The sequence below is a fragment of the Marmota monax genome, unplaced genomic scaffold (assembly GCF_021218885.2).
Source record: "Marmota monax isolate L192 unplaced genomic scaffold, Marmota_monax_Labrador192_F-V1.1 WCK01_AAM20220418_F8-fsc00031, whole genome shotgun sequence".
Lineage (NCBI taxonomy): Eukaryota > Metazoa > Chordata > Mammalia > Rodentia > Sciuridae > Marmota > Marmota monax.
In genome coordinates, this window is record NW_026695197.1 from 7875296 (window position 1) to 7899677 (window position 24382).

General features: G+C 36.1%; 1 protein-coding gene across 6 annotated transcripts in view; it reads left to right on the forward strand.

Moving 5' to 3' along the window:
• Positions 1-24382, forward strand: part of Kiaa1328 (KIAA1328 ortholog) — a 293544-nt gene that overhangs the window by 7269 nt on the left and 261893 nt on the right. For all 6 annotated transcript variants that reach the window (XM_046428260.2, XM_046428261.2, XM_046428262.2 and 3 more), the window contains 2 exons: positions 372-517; positions 15136-15230. In XM_046428260.2, the coding sequence (XP_046284216.1) occupies positions 372-517; positions 15136-15230 (241 nt within the window). The remainder of the gene's footprint in view (positions 1-371; positions 518-15135; positions 15231-24382) is intronic.

A 24382-nucleotide genomic window follows, 5' to 3' on the forward strand; every position in this document is an offset into this window, starting at 1 on the left:
AGACTCTCTAAAGTTTATTGGTGGCTAATAGAGAAGTAGTAAAATGGAATCATTGAAGGCATCCTAATTTGGTGAAAACTATCTTTGATTTCTCTTAAGTTATTTATGGTATGTTGTACTTTATTGGTTTTAAGGTTTAGGACTGTTCACTACACCTTTTAAAAACGTTCCCAATGGCTTTTTAAAGTATTTCTCTAAAATATCACCTTTTCATGATTCATTGAATATTAAGAGAACTTTAAAAGAAGTTTATAAAGTTTTTCCTATAAGCTCCCATAAAGTAGAGGATACTAAGGGAGAGGTTTATGAAGGGAGGGTTTAAGAGAATGAGAAAATATAATTTCAAAATCTTGTTTAATGAAAATCCTTAGGAATTTCTACAGAAGGAAATACCAAATCAAGACACAAGTTGATAAGTCCAAAAGCTGATGTTAGAGGTAATAAGACTTTCAGAGTGGCTGACGCTTCAGTCTCTGTGAAATCTTTAAAAGCTGCAGGAGATTCAGTAAATGAACAGGTGAGTATCCTAATTTTTACTTTTTCTTATTATTCATTTTTTAAAAATAAGTACTTGCCATTATGGGTAGAAGAGCCTTTAAAATAACTTTAGGTGATCTGCAAACATTCTTAAAAGATACAGAAACTTCTAGGACCTTTGATAATGCTGACTATGAATATGAAATATCTATATAATTCAAAGGTTTGTTCCAAAATATCTAGACAAACTTTAAGGCTTAGCTAGGAAAATATAGTATCTTATGTCTCAAACAATCTACATTCTGATCTGTATGGCATTAATGAATCAGATTAACAAGATTTTTTTTAAATTGGATATCATTTATGAGTTTTGTTCTTGTTTATCTGTTGATGGATAAACCATTATATAATAATGACACTTTATTAAGGAAATTTCACCAGCATTATTATCATTACATTTACTTAGAAAATAATATCATAAAGATTCTCACTTTTCATAGCCCTGTTATCGATTTCTTCTCATCTTTGTCTTTGCATGTGCGCTTTCTTTTGGTGCAAGTCCTCTCTGATTGCTTTATTTTACTTTAGTTTTTGTTATATTTTCTCTCAAGCAGAGTTCAAGTCAGGCTTTGGAATCTATATCTTTTGGATCAAATCCTCCTGCTGCCTGTTTTTTTTTGAGATTACCCATGCTTTTTCTTTTCCATATTATCTATAGCTAGAGACTGCATGACAACAAGCCAAAAACATGTATTAAGAATTGTAATGCAAAAAAAAAAGAATAGCATTACCTTAGATTAGTTAGAGAGAAGTGAAAGGAGGGGAAGGCAGGGGATGTGGGGATAAGAAAGATAGTAGAATGAAACAGACATTATTATTTTATGTATGTATGTGACTGTATGACCAATGTGATTCTACAATATATATAATCAGAAAAATGAGAAATTATATCCCATCTATGTATGATATATCAAAGTATATAAGTGTATTCTACCGTCATGTATAACTAATTAAAACAAATAAAAAAATCAAAAACAAATAAATAAATAAATAAACAAGCCAAAAACATTTATCAGACTCTTTATAGAGAAAATTTTGCAATCTTTAATTTATATTCTTAAAGACATTTTTAATATCTAGTTTGTTACTCATGATTATGTTTAGTACTCTACAGGATTTAACTGTGATTGTGATTTCAGAGTTCATCTATATTTAATGCTTATCATTATTTAATTTCTTTTTATGGATGAAAACATTTTGCTTATTCATCAGTTAAGAGACTTGTGATATTTCACTTTTGGGCTGTTGTGAGTAATTATGCCATGAACATTCATATACAAATTTTTTTTTGTGGAAATATGTTTTCAGCTTTCTTGGGAATATAGTTAGAATTTCTAGGCCGTATGGTAATTATATGTTTAACCTTTTGACAAAATGCCAAACTATTTTCCAAAGTGGCTACATCATTGTGCAATTACTACCAGCACTGTGTGTGGCCTCCAACTCTCCACATTCTCACTGTTTATGTCCATCTTTTTGATGATAGCAACCCTAGTGCTTGTGAAGTGGTAGTACATTGTGATTTTAATTTAATTTCCCTAATGATTAATGATGGAGTATCTTTTTATGTGCTTCTTGGCCATGTCTATATCTTTTTCAGACAAATATCTTGTCAGATGTATTTTAATCAAATTGTCTTTTTATTGTTGAGTTATGAAAATTCTTTTTAGATTCCATTTCTTAGTCCCTTGTTAGATATACAATTTGCTAGTATTTTCTCCCATTCTATGCAGGATTTTTTTTTTTTTGGTGGTTTTAATTGTGATAAAGTTCAATTTTTCTAGTGCTTTCTTTTGTTTCCCTTGCTTTGGTGTCAGATCCAAGAAATTATTGTCCAATCTAAGGTCACAAGATTTATGGTTAAATTTTCTTTTGTTTTATAGCATTAGCTCTTAGTCTTATTAATCTTTGTTCCATTTGAATTAAATGTTGTGTATGGTGTGAGGTATTAACCTAGCTTAATTTTTTTGGCATGTGGACATCCAGTTGTCTCAAAACATTTGTGAAAAAGATTGTCGTTTTCCTTTTAATTGTCTTGGCATCCTGTCAAAAATCTGTTGACCATAAATTTAAGGGTTATTTTCTGGACTCCTTTTTTTGTTCCTTTGATTTATGTTTTTTATGTATGCCAGTTCTGTCTTCATTAGTCTAGCCTTGCAGGAAGTTTTGGAATTGGGGAGTCCTCCAAATTTGTTGTTCTTGAAAGATTGTTTCAGCTATTTTGGGTCCCATGTATTTTCATAGGAATTACAGAATCGTCAAGTATTTCATACATTTTAATGCTATTGTGTGTGGAACTGTTTTCTTAATTTCTTTTTAAGTCCACTGTTAGTATATAGAAATAGTTCATTTTTATGAATTGATCTGGTATCCTATAGCCTTGCTAACTTTTTTTTTTTGGTAAATTCCTTATAATTTTCTACATAAAAGATCATGCCATCTGTGAATAGAGATAGCATTACATATTACTTTTCAGTTTGGATTCTTTTTCAGTTGTCTTTTAAAGAGATCTAAAAAATCAAACCAGTTTTTTTAAATCTACCCATGTTGTTATTATTTTTGGTATTTTTATCCTTTTGTATATGTCTTAAGTTTTCATTTCATATTTTCTTTCAGGATAAAGGACTTCTTTAACAGTATAGTGAGGACACTGGAAATGAATTTTTTTCAGCTTTTGTACACCTAGAGAGTATTTTGCTTTCATTTTTGAAAGATGTTTTTTACTGATTATAGAATGCTCAGTCGACATTTTTTTGTGTGTGTTTAAATGGGTTGTGGCTCTATTCTCGTTGTCTTGAGAATCCTGAGCCTCATTTGTAGCAGTTAGCAAATCAAGCATTATGCTAAATTAATGAAACATGAAGCTGATGTTTGTTGCAGAAACATCTGGACTTTGAGAGGAATTATGGGCCAGGCCCATCTCTGTGTGCTTGCAGCCAACTGTAATGAGCCTATGTATGTCAAATTGGTGGAGGCCTTTTGTGCTAAGCACCAAATCAATGTAATTAAGGTCGATGACAACCAGAAACTAAGAGAATGGGTAGGCCTCTGAAAAATTGTGAGAGGGCAAACCCCGTAAAGTGGTTGGTTTCAGTTGTGTAGTTGTTAAGGACTATGGCAAAGAATCTCAAGCCAAGGAAGTCATCGAGGAGTACTTCAAATGCTAGAAATGAGCAAATAATTTTTTTTTCACGTTCCAAAAAAAAATAAAAATTGCATTGTTGCTTGTCTTGCACTGTTTTTGAGAAATCCACTGTCATCCCTATTTTATTCTTCGTGTGTGTGTGTGTGTGTGTGTTTGTGTGTGTGTGTTTGTGTAAATGTGTAAATTCTGGCTGCATTGAAGATTTTCTCTGTCACTCATTTTGAACAATTTAGTTTTAGTATGCCTTGGAATAGTTTTCTAAATACCACTTTTGAATGGGTTTTATTAAACTTTTGGGGTCTATAGGTTTATAGTTTTCATCAAATCAGGAACTTTTCAGCTCTTGTTTCTTCAGATATTTTCATAGCTCCTCCTTTTCTCTTTTGATGACCTCACTTAAGCTTGAATTATTTCACAACTCTGAGGTCCCTTGCTCTTTTTTTCTTTTTGTTGTTCTCTATCTTAGGATGATTTGTATTCCTATTCCTGTGTCTTCAAATTCATCAACCATTTTTCTTCTGCAGTGTCTAATTAGCCACTGATTTCATTCAGTGCATTTTTCATATGTAACAATTTAATTTTTATCTCTAGAAGTTCAGATTGGGTCTTTTATTTTTATTTCTAACTCTCACGTCTCTACTTAACATGTTCAGTCATTCTTCTGGCTTCTCGAACATACAGAATATTGTTAAACTAATTTTTGCTGTTTTTGTCTACCAGTTTTATCACCCATGTTATTTATAGGTAGATTTTAATTGAATACTTTTTCTCTTAATTATGGCTTATATTTTCCCACCTCTTTGCCTGCCTGATTTTTTTTTTTTATTGGATGTCATCAGACAGTATGAATTTTACCTTGTTGCGTATTTTTGTATTTCTAGAAATAATCTTTAGCTTTATTTTGGAACAGTATTATGTGGAATTAATTTGATTCTTTTCAAGCTTGGTTTTAAGCTTTTAAAGGTGATCATGGGATTTTTTTTGTTGTATGTAGTTATGTTTTATTTCTTTTCACTAATAAGGCTTATTCAGTTATTTTAACTGAGAATATTTAATGTAAAGAGTTGTTAAGTATGTGCTAGAAAACCAAAAGTCCAAAAGGGAATATTAAGGAATCATGAAAGTAATAGCTACAAGAAACAACCACCAATCTCCAAGGTTGGGTGAACAGGCAGAACAAGTTTAAATTATTAAGACTTAGAAACTTGGGGGAAGGGCCCCTTATGCTGGAACTTGGATTTTTGATGATGGAGCACCAGGCTGACTGCTTCTGCTATCCCTCAGGAGATCTGATAAAGGCCAGTTCTGCAGGGGCCGATAAAAATTAGAAACTAAAATCAGCTGTTCTGTAAGTAACTCAGGGCTGACACTGACAGTACTAGGAAACAAATAGGAAGGGATATGTCTTTTCTTCCTCTAACAACATCTGGTCTCCATTTAGTGGTAGCAGCAGAATTTATCAGAGAGCTAAGTGACCAAGGAGAAAAGAGGTTTCTAAAGTCCCAACTTCAGAATTTCAAAACAGAACATGGAAGTTTTTGTTTAAAGACCAAAGTCAGTAGCATCACAACCAGTACATATATAATTCCATTGTATAGATATGTCAGTGTTTGGTTGTTCTCTAGATGGTAAGACATTTGTGTTTTCAAGTTTTTGCTGTATAACACAGTGACTAAAGTTTTCGTCTATGCGCAGGAGTTTCTCTTGTTTGATCTTTCACTCACTGCACCACTGGTTAAATATGTTTTCATAGGTTATCAGCAATTTCTCTATTGCCAAATCCAGTGCCTTCTTTCCCCAATCTGTTTGACTTTTTCAATTGTTAGCACTGCACAATTGATCAATTGATTGATCCTATTCTCTCTCTCTCTCTCTCTCTCTCTTTTTTTTTTTTTTTTTTTTTTTTGTGGTGCTGGGGATTGAACCCAGGGCCTTGTGCATGCAAGGCAAGCATTCTACCAACTGAGCTATATTGAGCTATAACCCCAGCCCCTTGGCCCTATACACTCTTTAAACTTTTTTTCTCTACACTATTATGTTTCTGATTCTTATACTTTTAAATGCCAATCTAAATTTAAATCAACTGCAAATTTTTAATAAATCTTAGCTTGGCACTGAGGATGTAGCTCAGTGGTAAACTACTTGCCTGTCATCCGTGAGGTCTTGGGTTCAAATGCCAGCACCACACAAATAAATAAAAAGTTCTCTCCCTGACATAATGGGGAAAATGGTATTTAAAAAAAATTTCTAGCTGATTTTTAAAAAAATTATCTTTTAAAAAATTTTTGCTATAATCTAGAGTTATTAAAGAAAAAATTTAAACACAGAAAGGTATAAAGGAAATAAAAATTTAAACATCATCCATAATACCACACATTATCTTTTAAAAACCATACTGACTTGAAATTTCCACCTTTCCAATTTCCTGCTTGGACATTTCTACATGAATGTCTTGCTGGCATCTTAAATTGAACACACTCAAAAGCAAACTCATTTTATTTTCACATCCTCTTTCCTATTAGGAAATCCTTCTCCACCTTTGATTCTTACTATTTCCAGAATTAGTTTTAGGAATCTTTTGGTTAGTCTTGGCTACCTGAAGTAATTGTAGTGACTTACTTAAGTAGTTGCACAAATGCCAAGAATCATTGTTTCTTTTTTTTTTTTAAATGTTACCTGTGATTCCCTGTGACTGCCTGAGTTATATATATATATATATACCTTTAAAGATCCCTTTTAATGTTGCTAAAGGACTGCAGAGAATTTTTTTTGTAGCCTAAAAAATAGGATAGTATAATGTTTAAGAGCACAGACTATGGAACCTATATTAGGTCCTGATTCTGCTGTTTAACTGCTGTAACCCTGTGAAGGCTATGTACCTTCAATGTAAAACAGGAATAATACCTTAACTGCATTGTTGTGAAAGTGAAATGGAATAGTAAGTACAAAGTACTTAGAATATTCTTGACATATAGTAAACTCTATGTATACATTTAGCTGTTACAATTATTATTCTTTGATCTAATACTACTATTACAGTGGACCCTAGAGTATTTTGAATGCTTAGTAACTGATACTTCATCTGCCAATCTTAGTGTATCTTTAAACAGCCTTGAGACTATGGTTTACTAAAGGTTCTCAGTATCTTTTTGGGCGAGTGGGGGAGCAGAAGAATACTGGGGCACTTGGCCACTGAGCCACATCCCAGACCTATTTTTTATTTTATTTATTTATTTATTTTTATTGGTTGTTCAAAACATTACAATGCTCTTGACATATCATATTTCATACATTAGATTCAAGTTGGTTATGAACTCCCAATTTTACCCCAAATACAGATTGCAGAATCACATCGGTTACACATACACATTTTTACATGATGCCCTATTAGTAACTGTTGTATTCTGCTACCTTTCCTATCCTCTACTATCCCCCCTCCCCTCCCCTCCCATCTTCTCTCCTTACCCCATCTACTGTAATTCATTTCTCTCCTTGTTTATTTTCCCATTCCACTCACAACCTCTTATATGTAATTTTGTATAACAATGAGGGTCTCCCTCCATTACCATGCAATTTCCCTTTTCTCTCCCTTTCCCTCCCACCTCATGTCTCTGTTTAATGTAATCTTTTCTTCCTGCTCTTCCTCCCTGCTTTGTTCTTAGTTGCTCTCATTATATCAAAGAAGACATTTGGTATTTGTTTTTTAGGGATTGGCTAGCTTCACTAAGCATATCTGCTCTAGTGCCATCCATTTCCCTGCAAATTCCATGATTTTGTCATTTTTTAGTGCTGCGTAATACTCCATGGTGTATAAATGCCACATTTTTTTTATCCATTCATCTATTGAAGGGCATCTGGGTTGGTTCCACAGTCTAGCAATTGTGAGTTGTGCTGCTATGAACATCGATGTGGCAGTATCCCTGTAGTACGCTCTTTTAAGGTCTTCAGGGAATAGCCCGAGAAGGGCAATAGCTGGGTCAAATGGTGCTTCCATTCCCAGGTTTCCCAGGAATCTTCATACTGCTTTCCAAATTGGCCGCACCAGTTTGCAGTCCCACCAGCAATGTACAAGAGTACCCTTTTCCCCACATCCTCGCCACCACTTGTTGTTGTTTGACTTCATAATGGCTGCCACTCTTACTGGAGTGAGATGGTATCTTAGGGTGGTTTTGATTTGCATTTCTCTGACTGCTAGAGATGGTGAACATTTTTTCATGTACTTGTTGATTGATTGTATGTCCTCCTCTGAGAAGTGTCTGTTCAGGTCCTTGGCCCATTTGTTGATTGGGTTATTTGTTATCTTATTGTCTAATTTTTTGAGTTCTTTGTATACTCTGTATATTAGGGCTCTATCTGAAGTGTGAGGAGTAAAAATTTGTTCCCATGATGTAGGCTCCCTATTTACCTCTCTTATTGTATCTCTTGCTGAGAAAAAACTTTTCAGTTTAAGTAAGTCCCATTTGTTGATTCTTGTTATTAACTTTTGTGCTATGGGTGTCCTATTGAGGAATTTGGAGCCCTACCCCACAATATGTAGATTCGAGCCAACTTTTTCTTCTATCAGACGCAGAGTCTCTGATTTGATATCTAGCTCCTTGATCCACTTTGAGTTAACTTTTGAGCATGGCAAGAGGAGGGGATTCAGTTTCATTTTGTTGCATATGGATTTCCAGTTTTCCCAACACCATTTGTTGAATATGCTATCCTTCCTCCATTGCATGCTTTTAGCTCCTTTATCAAATATAAGATAGTTGTAGCTTTGTGGATTAGTCTCTGTGTCCTCTATTCTGTACCATTGGTCCACCTGCCTGTTTTGGTACCAGTACCATGCTGTTTTTGTTACTATTGCTCTGTAGTACAGTTTGAGATCTGGTATTGCTATACCTCCAGATTCACACTTCCTGCTTAGAATTGCTTTTGCTATTCTGGGTCTTTTATTTTTCCATATGAATTTCATGATTGCTTTCTCTATTTCTACAAGAAATGCCGTTGGGATTTTGATTGGCATTGCATTAAACCTATAGAGAACTTTTGGTAATATCGCCATTTTGATGATGTTAATTCTGCCTATCTATGAACAGGGTATATTTTTCCATCTTCTAAGATCTTCTTCTACTTCTCTTTTTAGGGTTCTGTAGTTTTCATTGTATAAATCTTTCACCTTTTTTGTTAGGTTGATTCCCAAGTATTTTATTTTTTTTGAGGATATTGTGAATGGAGTGTTTTTCCTCATTTCCGTTTCAGAAGTTTTGTCGCTGATATACAGAAATGCCTTTGATTTATGCGTGTTGATTTTATATCCTGCCACTTTGCTGAATTCATTTATTCGTTCTAGTAGTTTTTTTGTAGACCCTTTTGGGTCTTCTAGGTATAGAATCATATCACCCGCAAATAGTGATAATCTAAGTTCTTCTTTTCCTATTTTTATGCCTTTAATTTCTTTCGTCTGTCTAATTGCTCTGGCCAGTGTTTCGAGAACTATATTGAATAGAAGTGGTGATAGAGGGCATCCCTGTCTTGTTCCAGATTTTAGAGGAAATGCCTTCAATTTTTCTCCATTCAGAATGATGCTAGCCTGAGGCTTAGCATAGATAGCTTTTACAATGTTGAGGTAAGTTCCTGTTATCCCTAGTTTTTCTAATGTTTTGAACATAAAGGGATGCTGTACTTTGTCGAATGGTTTTTCTGCGTCCATCGAGATGATCATATGGTTCTTATCTTTCAGTCTATTGATGTGGTGAATAACATTTATTGATTTCCGTATATTGAACCATCCTTGCATCCCAGGGATGAATCCTACTTGATCATGGTGCACAATTTTTTTGATGTGCCTTTTTGTCTGATTCGCCAGAATTTTATTGAGGATTTTTGCATCTAGGTTCATCAGAGATATTGGTCTGTAGTTTTCTTTCTTTGAGTTGTCTTTGTCTGGTTTTGGAATCAGGGTGATGTTGGCCTCATAGAATGAATTTGACAGAGCTCCCTCTTTTTCTATTTCCTGAAATAACTTGAAAAGTATTGGTATTAATTCTTCTTTAAAGGTTTTGTAAAACTCTGCTGTATACCCATCCGGTCCTGGGCTTTTCTTGGTTGGTAATCTTTTGATTGCTTCTTCTATTTCATCCATTGATATTGGTCTGTTTAAGTTGTGAGTATCCTCCTGACTCAGTCTGGGCAAATCATATGACTTAAGAAATTTATCGATGTCTTCACTATCTTCTATTTTATTGGAATATAGGTTTTCAAAATAATTTCTAATTGTCTTCTGTATTTCTGTAGCATCTGTTGTGATATTGCCTTTTTCATCCCGTATGCTAGTAATTTGAGTTCTCTCTCTTCTTCTCTTCGTTAGCATGGCTAAGGGTCTGTCGATCTTATTTATTTTTTCGAAGAACCAACTTTTAGTTTTGTTAATTTTTTCAATAGTTTCTTTTGTTTCAATTTTGTTGATTTCTGCTCTGATTTTTATTATTTCTTGCCTTCTGCTACATTTGCTGTTGTTTTGCTCTTCCTTTTCTAGGGCTTTGAGATGAAGTGTGAGCTCATTTATTTGTTGGTTTTTCCTTTTTTTGAGGAATGACCTCCAGGCGATGAATTTCCCTCTTAAAACTGCTTTCATTGTGTCCCATAGATTCCGATATGTTGTGTCTGTATTTTCATTTATCTCGAAGAATTTTTTGATTTCCTCCTTTATGTCTTCTGTAACCCATTGATCATTCAGTAACATATTGTTCATTTTCCATGTGATGTAGGATTTTTCCTTCCTTCTTTTATCATTGATTTCCAGTTTCATTCCATTATGATCAGATAAAATGCACGGTATTATCTCCACCCCTTTATATTTACTGAGGGTTTCCCTATGGCATAATATATGGTCTATTTTTGAGAAGGATTCATGTGCTGCTGAGAAAAAAGTATATCCACTTGATGATGGTTGTTATATTCTACATATGTCAGTTAAGTCTAGGTTATTGATTGTGATATTGAGTTCTATAGTTTCTTTATTCAACTTTTGTTTGGAGTATCTGTCCAATGATGAGAGAGGTGTGTTGAAGTCACCCATAATTATTGTGTTGTGGTCTATTTGATTCTTGAACTTGAGGAGAATTTGTTTTATGAACATCGCAGCACCATTATTTGGTGCATAAATATTGATAATTGTTATTTCTTGTTGGTGAATGGTTCCTTTTAACAGTATATAATGTCCTTCCTTATCCCTTTTGATTAACTTAGTCTTGAAGTCGATTTTATTTGATATGAGGATGGCCACCCCTGCTTGCTTACGAGGACCGTGTGCGTGGAATATTTTTTCCCAACCTTTCACCTTCAGCCTGTGTATGTCTTTTGCAATCAGATGTGTCTCCTGGAGGCAGCATATTGTTGGATTTGTTTTTTTAATCCATGTTACCAGCCTATGTCGCTTTATTGGAGAGTTTAAGCCATTAACGTTTAGAGTTACTATTGATATATGGTTTGTACTTCCAGCCATGTTTGATTATTTATCTTCTTTTTTTTTTTTTTAATTTAGTTTGTTTCTCCATGATTGGCTTTCCCCCCGCCCTCTGTCTTTAGAGAGGCACTTCCCACTCATGGTTTTGGTTATTGTTTTTCATTTCTTCCTCGTGTAGTGTTTTGCTCAAGATGCTTTGCAGTGCTGGTTTTCTGGCTGCAAATTCTTTTAGCTTTTGTTTATCATGAAAGATTTTAATTTCGTTGTCGTACCTGAAGCTTTTTTTTTTTAAATAATTTTTATTTATTTTTATTGTTTAATTTTCGGCAGACACAACATCTTTGTGTGTATGTGGTGCTGAGGATCGAACCCGGGCCGCACGCATACCAGGCGAGCGCACTACTGCTTGAGCCACATCCCCAGCCCCAGAGCCACATCCCCAGCCCCCCTGAAGCTTAATTTTGCTGGATACAGAATTCTTGGTTGGCATCCATTGTCTTTCAGTGTTTGAAATACGTTGTTCCAGGATCTTCTCGCTTTCAGCGTCTGTGATGAAAAATCCGTTGTTAACCTTATTGGTTTACCCCTGAATGTAATATACCTCCTTTCTCTTGTAGCTTTTAGTATTTTCTCTTTGTTCTGTATATTGGATATCTTCATAACAATGTGTCTTGGCGTTGGTCTACTGTGATTTTGTGTGCTCGGTGTCCTGTATGCATCTACAATTTGTATATCCGTTTCCTTTTTTATTTCTGGAAAGTTTTCTGTAATTATTTCATTGAGCAGGTTACTCATTCCCTTGGTTTGAATCTCTGTACCTTCCTCTATCCCGATGACTCGTAAGTTTGGTTTTTTTATGTTATCCCATATCTCTTGGATGTTTTTCTCGTGATTTTTTTACCAGCCTTTTTGAGTTGGCTAGACTCTTTTCAAGATGATATATTTTGTCTTCATTATCTGACGTTCTGGCTTGTACTTGCTCCACTCTGTTAGTGATACTCTCAATTGAGTTTTTAATTTGGTTTATCGTTTCCTTCATTTCTAGAATTATTGTTTTTTTTTTTATAATCTCTATCTCCTGATAAAGATGCTTAACTTCTTCTTTTATCTGTTTATGTAATTCATTTTCAGTGTGTTCTTTCACTGTTTGGATTTGCTGTCTTGTATCCTCTTTAAGGTTCCATTCCATCTGTCTAAGGTATTCCTTGAGTTCTTTATATGACCATTTTTCTGATGACTCTAGGTCCTCCTGAATATTTACGCTGTCCTTCATTGTTTGTACTCCTTTTCTTCCTTGCTTTTTTATGCTGCTCATGTTACTTCTTGTTCTGTTTGACTGCTGAGTTACTGTTTACTCTTATAGATTTATTTGATGCTTGGGAGGAAAGATATTAGAAGGGAAGGGAAGAAGTCACTAAAGAGAATGAGAGTAGGCAGGTAGAATTCAAGGAAGGGGGAATAAGAAAATTGAAAAGAAATGAAAAGACAAAAAAAAATAGAAAAGAAAGAAAGAAAAAAAATTTTTTAGAAAAATAATAGTGATAATAAAAATGAAAATTAAAATTTAAAATAATAATAATAATAAAATAAAAAAATTAAAAAACATTAAAAAAAGTTAAAGAACAACAACAACAAAGAAATGAAAATGAAAGAAAAAAAATAATAATAAATGCAGTCATAGTATTCGATTAACTTCTCTTCCAGTAGGTGCAGCTGTGCCCACTGGGCCAAGCTTCTCCTCTCAATAGGTGGGAACCAATCACTGTGCCGCAGCTCTTCCTCCCAGACTGGGCAGGTCTCCAATCCTGAGTGCCTAGGGCCTTCTCTTGTGTTTCCTCAAGCCAGGCCCTGCTCACCTGTGACGCTCACGACAATACTGGCTACATGCCAGGTCTGCTGCTCCTGGGAGCCCTGTTTTCATTAAAGCCTGGGCACACTCTCCCTGTTTGCCTCCCTCAGACCCTAAGTTTGTAGAGCTTGGGGCTGAGAACTCTCAGCGAATTTGCTTGCCCTCCGGTAGCCACGCCCCCGGTAGCTGGTGCAAGAGACCTCAGTTGTCAGCATTGGTGGGAGCAGTAGCTGGGAGTTACGCGCCGCGAGTCCCGCGCCACTCCTGATTCCCTTGGTCTGGCTACCACGCTCATGGGAGAGCTGGGAGGGGCCCTTACGGGAGAGCTGGGAGGGGCCCTTAAGGTTTCCCTGCTGTGTGGAAAGAGATGGCTAGGGGATTACACACCTGTCACGCTGGTTTCAATGAAGTTATCTCCTCCGCCCGTGATGTCAGTTCTCTGCCATGGTGGTATCCCATGCAAATGGTGACCGTTCATTCCCTTTGCCGGGTGACCAATGCAACGGGTGGGTCCTTACTGTCTCTCCCAAGCCCCGTTTCAATCCTGTGGCCACTGCCTATGAAGGCTTGGTTGGCTTTTATCTCTGTAAGTTCAGAGGGGCCGACCAGTTATTTCAGCGGGATTGTTAGTTGCTGAGTCACGAGAAGCAGGCGAACTGGATCTTGAATGCAGCCGATCCGGGCTCGGTGTGTGTTCTGAGGGGCCCAGACTGTTCGCCCCAGATCCATGTCAGCTCAGCATTGCCTAGTGATCCTGAGCAAACAGCATTTAGACAGTTTACGACTCCCTATGCCCGCGCAGCTGAAGAGGTCAGAGACTTGATCTCTCCGCGCCCGTCACCATGTTGGATCTCTCTGAACTCTTAGAAGAGTAGTTCTCAGGCCGAGGTCGAGGCGCTTGTCCAAAGTCCCACTTTTAACTCAGTGGTGGAAGGGCCTCTAGTGATTCTTCTTTAAACCACCCTGGGCAGTGTTCTCACGTGTTGCTTTGCCCACTGTCACCCAACACTAACAGATAACCGGTGTCCCCAGCTTCTGCTGAGCACATGGCCCTGCCAAAATCAGATGACTCCTCCTCCAGCCATGGACACCTGGGCCAGCCTCATCCCCCTGGCAGAGGGCAAGGACTGGGTTTCCTCCTCCTAAATGGGACCCCATTTCAGCAGCATTACATGGTGAACTGTGTGTTGCACGTGCTTCCGGTTAGGGCACTTTACTGAGCCTGAGGTCCTGCACGTCCAGAGCAAGTTAGCACCAATTACCCCTGAACTCTCTCTCTGACAGTCCTCAGATCAGCCCTGGTGAAGATTCCGGAAGAAGGTCAGCTCAGACTTTTTGTGGATGAGGAGGCCACTGTGGCTCTCCTTGCGGGGGCTCCAGGGGAAACGTTCTGGGACGGCCACCAGGAGCGCTGTGCTGCAGGCCACGTGGGCAGGGTGGTCGGGCCTGGCATCCTCGCTGGGCACCCGGGGAGGAGGAGGGTCTTCCTCCCTGGAGAGCAGCAAAGATGGGATCATAAAGGGCTTTAGCCCCAGGCAGATGACAAAACACCGCTGGACCTCGGGTAGCACAGAGGAGCCCGCTTCTCCACCGGCAGGCGGACCCCTCTACCCCCACGGAATCATGTGGCACTGCGGGGCTAGAGGCTCTCAGCACTGAGGGATGCCTGCGTGGGATCTATTTTTTATTTTATTTAGAGACAGGGTCTCGTTGCATTGCTTAGCATCTTGCTGTTGCTCAGGCTGGCTTTGAACTGGTGATCTTCCTGTTTCAGCCTCCCAAGCTGCTGGGATTACAGGTGTGCGCCACAACACATGGCCTCACTATCTTCTATTAGGCACTTGTTCTTGTGACATTCACCAAGGGAAAGTTGTTTTCCTAATATTTTCTAATATTTTAGTAGGAACATTTTTTTAAAGTTTTTCTTGTGTCACTTTCTGTGTAAATTCCCTGGTATTCTCTGGTTCATCATCAGTTCCTTAGTCTGTTTTGAGCTCACAGTAGATTTAAATAAAACAGGTAAATGGTGTTCTAGTAGATGAAAGATATCTAAGAAATTTTACTTTCCATGCTTATTTTAATAGGATTTTCAAAAGATTTAAAAAATATTTTTAGAAAAAGTTAACCAAAAGATTTTGTTTTGTTTTGCTTTAGAATTTCTGCGATCGAGGAATGAAGAGTGTATCATTAAAGGATTTATGTCTGGAAGACAAAAGACGCATTGCAAACTTAATTAAAGAATTGGCCAGGTGAGGTTGGGGGACCTTCTATGAAATGCATTATTATATGAGAGACAGCTCTTTTTGAAAACAGAAAATTGCCAGTATGTTTTGATGTCATTATGTCATTGATCTTATAGGAGCAAAGACTTTTAATAAAAAGACTGTTACCCAAAATATCACCTCCTTTCAAGGACCTACCTCCAATGACCTAACTTCCTTCCCCTAGGCCCTACCTCTTTAAGGTTCCACCATCTTCCAGTAAGTAGCATCATGAGCTGGGACCAAACCTTTAACACATGAGACTTTCAAAGATGCTTAGCCAAACCAAAGCACATATTTTGGGAAAGATCCACTGGAACTATTCCAATATACTGTTTGCTCTGAAACTGACTTTCAGTAACATCTATCCATAGAACCATTGCCTGTTATAGCTATTACAGTGATCTTCTAATAGTTACTCTATTTTCCATATTTGTTTCACATTAATTGGAATTCTTATTTAAGAATAAACTACCCTTTCTGCCCTAATTATTTATTTAGCTTAGTATTTATTTCATTTTTTTATTTTTATCAATATCAGAGGCATGAATATTTATTTTATTCTTATTCAAAATTCAGAAATAAAATGAAGTAGCAACATGATACTCTTTTGTTTCACACCAAAAAAAGACTTTGTTTTGAGATCATTATAGATTTACTTGGCAGTTTTTACAAATAATACAGACAGAACACATCCCTTTACCCTGTTATCAGCAGTGATATTTTGCTGAACTATAGTACAATATCCTACAACTTTACCCAGTTTTTGCCAGTGATAATATTTTTTAAAAATATTTTTTAGTTGTTGATGGACCTTTATTTTATTTATTTATATGTGGTGCTGAGAATCGAAACCAGTGCCTCACACATGCTAGGTAAGTGCTATACCACTGAGCCACAACCCCAGCCTGCCAGTGATAATATTTTGATTGACTATAGTATAGTATCAACAATTGACATTGAAAGATTTCATTAATGTTTTACATATCTCATCAATTTTAAGTACTCATTGAATGTGCATTTGTTTTTATGAAACTTTATCACATGTGGGTTTTTGTGTACAATCACTATACAAAACAGTCCTGCTACAAGGATTACTCTTGTTGTCTTTTTAACAAATACACTTACAAGGTCTTTTTAGACACTGTTTTCCTTCTTAGCCCTTAACCTAATACCAAGCTACCACTAATCTTCTTTCCATCTATTCTAATTGTTACTTCAAAAAAGTTGTATAAATGGGATCATATAGTATGTAACTGTTTAAGATGGGATTTTTTCAATCATCATTCTCTTTACATCCATCCAAGTTGTTACATTTTCTAATACTTTGTTTCTTTTTATTGCTCTATGGTATTCCATAGTGTAGAGGTAGTGCAGTTTGTTTAACTATTCACTTTTTGAAGAACATTTGGGTTGTGTCTAGTTTTTGACAGGTACAAACCAAGCTGCTCTGAACATTCATGTATAGGTTTTGTGTAAACATACAATTCTTTGGGATATTGTATCCTAAGTGCATGCTTGTAAGAAACTGCTGAACTACTTTCCGCAATGATTGTACCATTTCATATTCTCAGCAATGCAAGAGAGGTCGAGGTCCTCTGAATTCGCTAACAAATTTGTTGTGGTTAATTTTTATTTTAGCAAGTCTCATAGGTGCTTATTGCTAATATCTCATCTTGATTTTAATTTGCATTTATCTAATGGCCAGTGAGGTTGGACATTTTTACATATGCTTATTTCCACTGTATTTTTTCAGTGAAATGTCTGTTTATTCATTTTCTTGTTTCTTACTGGATGTTTGGGCTTTTTTATTGTTGGGTTTTGAGGTTCTTTATATGTTACTTATCCTTTGTAGGCTATGTAGTTTCCAGTTATTTTTTCTGGTCTGTAGCTTGCCTCTTCATCCTTTCCCAGGATAAACAAAAAGTCTTATAAAAACAAAAAGTTTATAAAACAAAAGTTTTTCATCTCAACTAGATCATTCTAACATTTTTTTTCTCTTTTAAGTTCATGATTCATTTTGAGTTAATTTTGCATACTGTGTGATGTCTAAGTTGAGTTTTTTTGTTTGTTTGTTTTAATATTGGGGATTGAACCCAGGGCCTTGCACATGCCAGATCAACATTCTACCACTGACTGAGCACATCCCCAGTCCTGTTGAAATTTTTTTGTGAATGTTTGCCAGATTTCAGGATGGGTCATGTTTGTGTGGACTCTTCCTGGGTTCCTTGGTTTGCATTGATCTAGGTGTTTATCCCTTTTCCAATGATCTAATTACCGTACAGATGGAGAATAATAAACCTTAATACTGAGTAGAATGATGCCTTCTACTTTATGATTCTCTTCCAATTTTTTTTTTTTAGTTTTTCTAGTGTTACTCTTTCCTGTAATAATTTTGGCATGACTTTGTCAAACTCTTTCATAACTCTGCTGATTTTTTAATATATATTACATCAAGCTATTGATCAGTTTTAGGAAGAAATGAAGTCTTTCCTATCTTGAGTCTTCTAGTCCATGAATATGCTAGTCTCCAATTATTGAAGTTTTATATTCCTTTGTGACTTTCAGGATATAGGTCCTATACACATTTTTTTCACATTTACATCTAAATATTTAATTTTCTTTGGGGTAATTATAAATGGTATTATGGTTTTAATTTGGATTTTTATATATTTGTTGATAGTATATAGACGTGATTGAATTATATTTTAATCTTGATTTCTGAAACCCTGATGAATTCACATATTAATTCTAGTTTTGCTGTTATTCCTTGAGGTTCTTTTATGTCATAATTATTATTGTTATAAATTATGACATAATTATTATTTTTCATAATTATAATTAATGCAAATAGACACTTTTATTTTTTTATTATTTTTTTTTTAAAGAGAATTTTTTTTTAATATTTATTTTTTAGTTTTCAGCGGACACAACATCTTTGTTTGTATGTGGTGCTGAGGATCGAACCCAGGCCGCACGCATGCCAGGCGAGCGCGCTACCGCTTGAGCCACATCCCCAGCCCCCAAATAGACACTTTTATTACTTTCTCTCCAAAGTATATGTCTGTAATTTCCTTTTCTTGACTTATGCTGCTGGCTAAGATTACCAGTGCTATGTGAATAGGAATTATGAGAGGACATTCTTGTAATATTTATAAATTTAGGTGGGAATGCATTCAGTCTATCATCAAGTCTGAAGTTAACTACTGTAGTTTTATAATTTGGCAGTATATCAGATTGAAGAAGTTCCTTATCTATTCCTAGTTTTTTGTTTTTACTTTCTTTTTTTAAGAGTTGAGTGGATCCAAGATGGCATGCTAGAGGGAGGCTGTATTCTGTTTCACTCTGTGACCTGGGATTCTATTAGTGGGAATACTGTTTCTCTGTAAGTTATTAGAAGAACCCCCACAGCTGCTCCCACGCAGGTCTCCAGACCTCAGCGTCAGCACAGAACTCCCAGAAGCTCACCCATTGGCCACCATGCCTGAGTAGAACCACTGGCATCAACACGTGCAAGGGACCCCTGGCTGCCCATCTGCACAGGAATCCTGGCTGCTGCTCCCGTATGGACCCCCATCTACCAAAATGGGACTTCCGGTAGCCTCCATCTTGGAACACTATAGCCACTATCATAGTCCCCTACACACACCTGGGGACACTGGACAGGGTCTGGAGACCACTGCCAGCCACACACTGCATGCCATAGAGCTGCATCTCTGAACACTCCCACGCAGCTGGCCCAACCTGACCCTATACCCCATCTGTGAAAGCACCCGCCTCCATCTTGGTATACCTTTGTCACCATGTATAGTTGGGGCAACTCCCAGCTTGGGACACCTGCTTGGGGCCTGGAAGCAATATCAAGGTACCTATAGTCCCCAACTCCGCCCTATCCCCCGCAGCCACTAACCTGGCACAGTGCTTATGGTACACAGCCAGTCCATAGATTGCAAAGCCTGGCCCTGAACTGCCCATTACTAAACAGCTCTCCGCCACAGGTGCACAGTCCTCAGAACACAGGCCATAAGACCTTCAGAGATAGAGGTTCCTGATTAGGAAGTAGAAAGAGAGAGGGTGAGTGAGATACAGTTTAGAGACTAAATTAGAGACCAGGAATTATGAGGTCTACAGGCGATATAAGGAGATAAGACCAAGTCCCACATCATACTAGTGGGCCCCAAAGGAGATCCTTGGGGTGTAGTCTCCCATTAGGGACTAGCAAGTACTATATCCTACCTCCAGGAGCTCTGCCCCCAAGCCAAACCTCACACCCTAATAACCTTTACCATCCTGAGGGTGGAAATACCAGCAAACAACAGACAACCTCACCTGTTGGCTAAGAAGGGAAGCAGGAAAGATACTGAACTTCAACAAAGACAATCCTTGTATTTTCCTTCAAGATTGTTTTTTCTCTCTCTCTCTCTCTTTTTTTCCTTCCTTCTCCCACCTTCACATCCACAACATTTGTGAAACCAAGTACTTTTCATGAATCAGGCTACTAAGGACTGGGATGTCTGAATAGTATATTACTGTTGTATTGTATATTCTTTTCTCTCTTATTTTTACATTTTTACTTTTTCTTAATTTTTATGTTTGCTTTTTGTACTCTCTCTATTGTCTTCCCATTTACATATCTCCCCCAAAATAATTTTCTCTTTTCTCCTGCTACTAGCCAACTTCTTTAGATTCTTCTCTCAAGCTTCCTAAGATCTAATAACTCTATATCCTTGCCTCATACCTCCTTAACCCCTTATTTTACATCCCACCCCTGGTTCTCTATTTGTCCACCATCAGAAACTATAGACCCTTTTGCAAACCTACTGTTTATATTGTAGATTGTGACAAAACCATAAATTTCTTAATAGCAGCTATTTGGTTTAAGGCTGTATATTATTTGTATTGGGATCTGTTAATATTGTTCCTCCCCCTTAAAGGAGAAGTATTGGAACCCTGCAGGGATACTATAGGGTAAAAACTGTAACACCTCAGATCCACAGTGCTAGAAGAGAAGACACATGAACAACATGAAAAAACAAGGTAAGAAAGTGCCCCAAACAAACCAAGATACTACATTATTAGAATTATGGCCAGCAAAGCAGAAGAAATTACAGAGAAGGAGTTCAGGATGTACATAAATAAAATGGTCTATGAATTAGAGGATGATATAAGAGAGCAAATACAGGCAGCAAAAGATTATTTCGATAAAGAGCTACATAAGCAAATACAGGAAGCAAAAGATTACTTCAGGAAGGACATAGAGGCTAAAAACAAACAGGAATCCTTGAAATGAAGGAAACAATAAACCAAATTAAAAACTCAATAGAAAGCATCACCAACAGATTAGATCACTTGGAAGATAGAACCTCAGAAATGAAGACAAAATATATAATCTTGAAAATAAAGTTGACCACACAGTGAAGATAGTAAGAAACCATGAGCAGAATATTCAAGAATTATGGGATAACATACAAAAACCAAATTTAAGAACTATTGGGATACAGGAAGGCATAGAGTTATAAACCAAAGGAATGAACAATCTATTCAAAGAAATAATATCAGAAAATTTCCAAGACATGAAGAATGAATTGAAAAATCAAATACAAGAAGCTTACAACACACCAAATGTATAAAATCACAACAGATCTACACCAAGGCACATTATAATGAAAATGCCTAGCATACAGGATAAGGAGAGAATTTTAAAAGCCACCAAAGAAAGCAATCAGATTATATATACAGGGAAACCAATTAGAATGTCTGCAGAATTTTCAACCTAGACCCTGAAAGCTAGAAGATCCTGGAACGACATATACCAAGCTCTGAAAGAAAATGGATGCCAACTAAGAATCTTATAGTCAGAAAAATTAAACTTTAGATTTGATGACAAAATAAAAACATTCCATGATAAACAAAATTTAAAAGAATTTACAGTGAGAAACCCTGCACTATAGAGCATCCTTGGCAAAATATTCCATGAGGAGGAAATGAAAAACCCATAATGAAATTCAGCAAAGGGAGGTATTATACTAAAGAAAAAATCAATCAAAGGAGAAACCAAATCAAGTTAAATTATCAAAAATAAACAGAAATGACTGGGAATACAAATCACGTCTCAATAATAACCCTGAATGTGAATGGCCTAAACTCACAATCAAAGGACATAGACTGGCAGATTGGATTTCAAAAAAAAGACCCAATAATATGTTGCCTTCAATAATACGTATTTTCATCTCAGAAAAATACTTCCATAGACTGAAGGTGAAAGGTTGGGAAAAAATATACCTCTCACATGGACTGTGGAAACAAGCAGGGGTTTCCATCCTCATATCAAATAAAGTAGATTTCAAGCCAAAGTTAATCAAAATGGATAAAGAAGGATATTTCATACTGCTTAAGGGAACCAAAAATCAACAAGATATAACAATTATAAATATATATGCCCTAAACAATGGAGCATCTACATTCATCAAACAAACTGTTCTCAAGTTCAAGAGTCAAATAGACCACAACACAATAATACTGGGTGATTTTAACACACCTCTTTCACCACTGGATAGATCTTCCAAACAAAAGCTAAATGAAGAAACTGTACAACTCAATAATATAATCAATAACTTAGACTTAACAGACCTATATACAATATTTCATCCATCAGTGAGTGAATAAACTTTCTTAGCAGCACATGGATCCGTCTCTAAAATAGACCATACATTATGCCACAAAGCAACACCTAGCAAATACAAAAAAGTAGAGCTATTACCCTGCATTCTATCAGATCATAATGGAATGAAATTAGAAATCAATGATAAAATAAAAAACAGAAGCGACTCCAACACGTGGAGACTAAATATTATGCTATTGAATGAACAAAGGATTGTGGAAGACATTAAAGAGGAGATTAAAAAATTTTTAGAGGTAAATGAGAACATTGATATAACATTGAAATCTCTGAGACATTCTGAAGGCAGTACTAAGAGGAAAGTTCATATCATGGAGTTCATTCTTTAAAAGAAGAAAAAGTCAACAAATAAATGACTTAACATTACATCTCAAAGCCCTGGAAAAAGAAGAATAAATCAACACCAAAAGCAGTAGAAGACAGGAAATTAAAGAATTAAAATCAGAGCTAAAATCAATGAAATTGAAATAGTTGAAAAATTGACAAAACAAAAATTTTGTTCTTTGAAAAAATAAATAAAATTGATAAACCCTTATCCATGCTAATGAAGAGAAGGAAAGAGAAAACTCAAATTACATCCATGATGAAAAAGGAAATATCATGATGGACACTACAGAAATCAGAAGATAATTAGGAATTATTTTGAAAATTTATACTCCAATAAAATAGAAAATATCAAAGGCTTGAAAGATTTCTAGAGTCATATGATTTGCCCAAACTGAATCAGGATGATATACACAAGTTAAACAGATCAGTTTCAAGCAATGAAATAGAAGATGGTATCAGAAGCCTACCAACCAAGAAAAGCCCAGGATCAGATGGATACACAGCTGAGTTTTATAAAAAACTTTAACAAAGAACTAATACCAATACTCCTCAAATTATTCCATGAAATAGAAAAAGAGGGAACACTTCCAAACTCATTCTATGAGGACAATATCACCCTGATCCCAAAGCCAGACAAAGACATATCAAAGAAAGAAAACTTTAGGCCAATATCACTAATGAACATAGATGCAAAAATTCTCAAAGTCTGGCAAATCAAATACAAAAACATATCAAAAAGATTGTGCATCATGATCAAGTGGGATTCATCCCAGAGATGCAAGGTTGGTTCAACATACGGAAATCAATAAATATAATTCATCACATAGACTTAAAGATTAAAAATCATATGATCATCTCAATAGATGCTGAAAAAGTATTTGACAAAATGCAGCACCCCTTCATGTTCAAAACACTAGAAAAACTAGGGATAACAGGAACATATTTCAACATTTTAAAAGCTATCTATGCTAAACCCCAGGCCACCATCATTCTAAATAGAGAAAAATTGAAAGCATTCCCTTTAAAAACTGAAACAATCCAGGGATGCCTTCTTTTATCACTTTTATTTAACATAGTTCTTGAAACTCTGGCTAGAGCAATTAGATGAAAGAAATTAAAGGGATACAAATAGGAAAAGAAGAACTCAAACTATCAATATTTGCCAACAACATGATTCTATACCTAGAGGATTCAAAAAATTCCGCTAGAAAACTTCTAGAACTAACAAATGAATTCAGCAAAGTACTAGGATATAAAATCAACACTCATAAATCAAGGACATTTCTGTACATTAGTGACAAATCCTCTGAAAGAGAAACTAGGAAAACTACCCCATTTATAATAGCCTTAAAAAAAAATACTTGGGAATCAACTTAATGAAAGAGATGAAGTACCTCTACAATGAAAACTAAAGAAGACCTTAGAAGATGGAAGGATCTCCCTTGTTCTTTGATAGGCAGAATTAATATTGTCAAAATGACCATATTACCAAAAGCACTATACAGATTTAATGTAATTCCAATAAAAATCTCAATGACATTCCTCATAGAAATAGAAAAAGCAATCATGGAATTCATCTGGAAAAATAAGATACCCAAATAGCCAAAGCAATCCTTAGGAAGAAGAGTGAAGCAGGTGGCATCAGTATACCATTTTAAACTATAGTAATAAAAAGAGCAATAGTAATAAAAATGGCATGGTATTGGCAGGAAAATAGACATGTAGACCAGTGGTACAGAATAGCGGGCATAGACAAACCCACATGAATACAGTTATCTCATACTAGACAAAGGTGCCAAAAACATCTATTGGAGAAAAGATAGCCTTTTCAACAAATGGTGCTGGGAGAACTGGAAACTCACATGCAGCAAAATGAAACTGAGTCCCTATCTCTCACCATGAACAAAACTCAACTCAATGTGGATCAAGGACCTAGGAGTTAGACAAGAGACCCTGCACCTAATAGAAGGAAAAGTAGATCCAAATCTTCATCATGTCAGATTAGGCCCCGACTTCCTTAGCAAGACTCCTATAGTGCAAAAATCAAGAATCAGTACATGGAATGGTTTCAAACTGAAAAGCTTCTTCTCAGCAAAAGAAACCATCAGTGAGGTAAAGAGAGAGCCTACAAAAT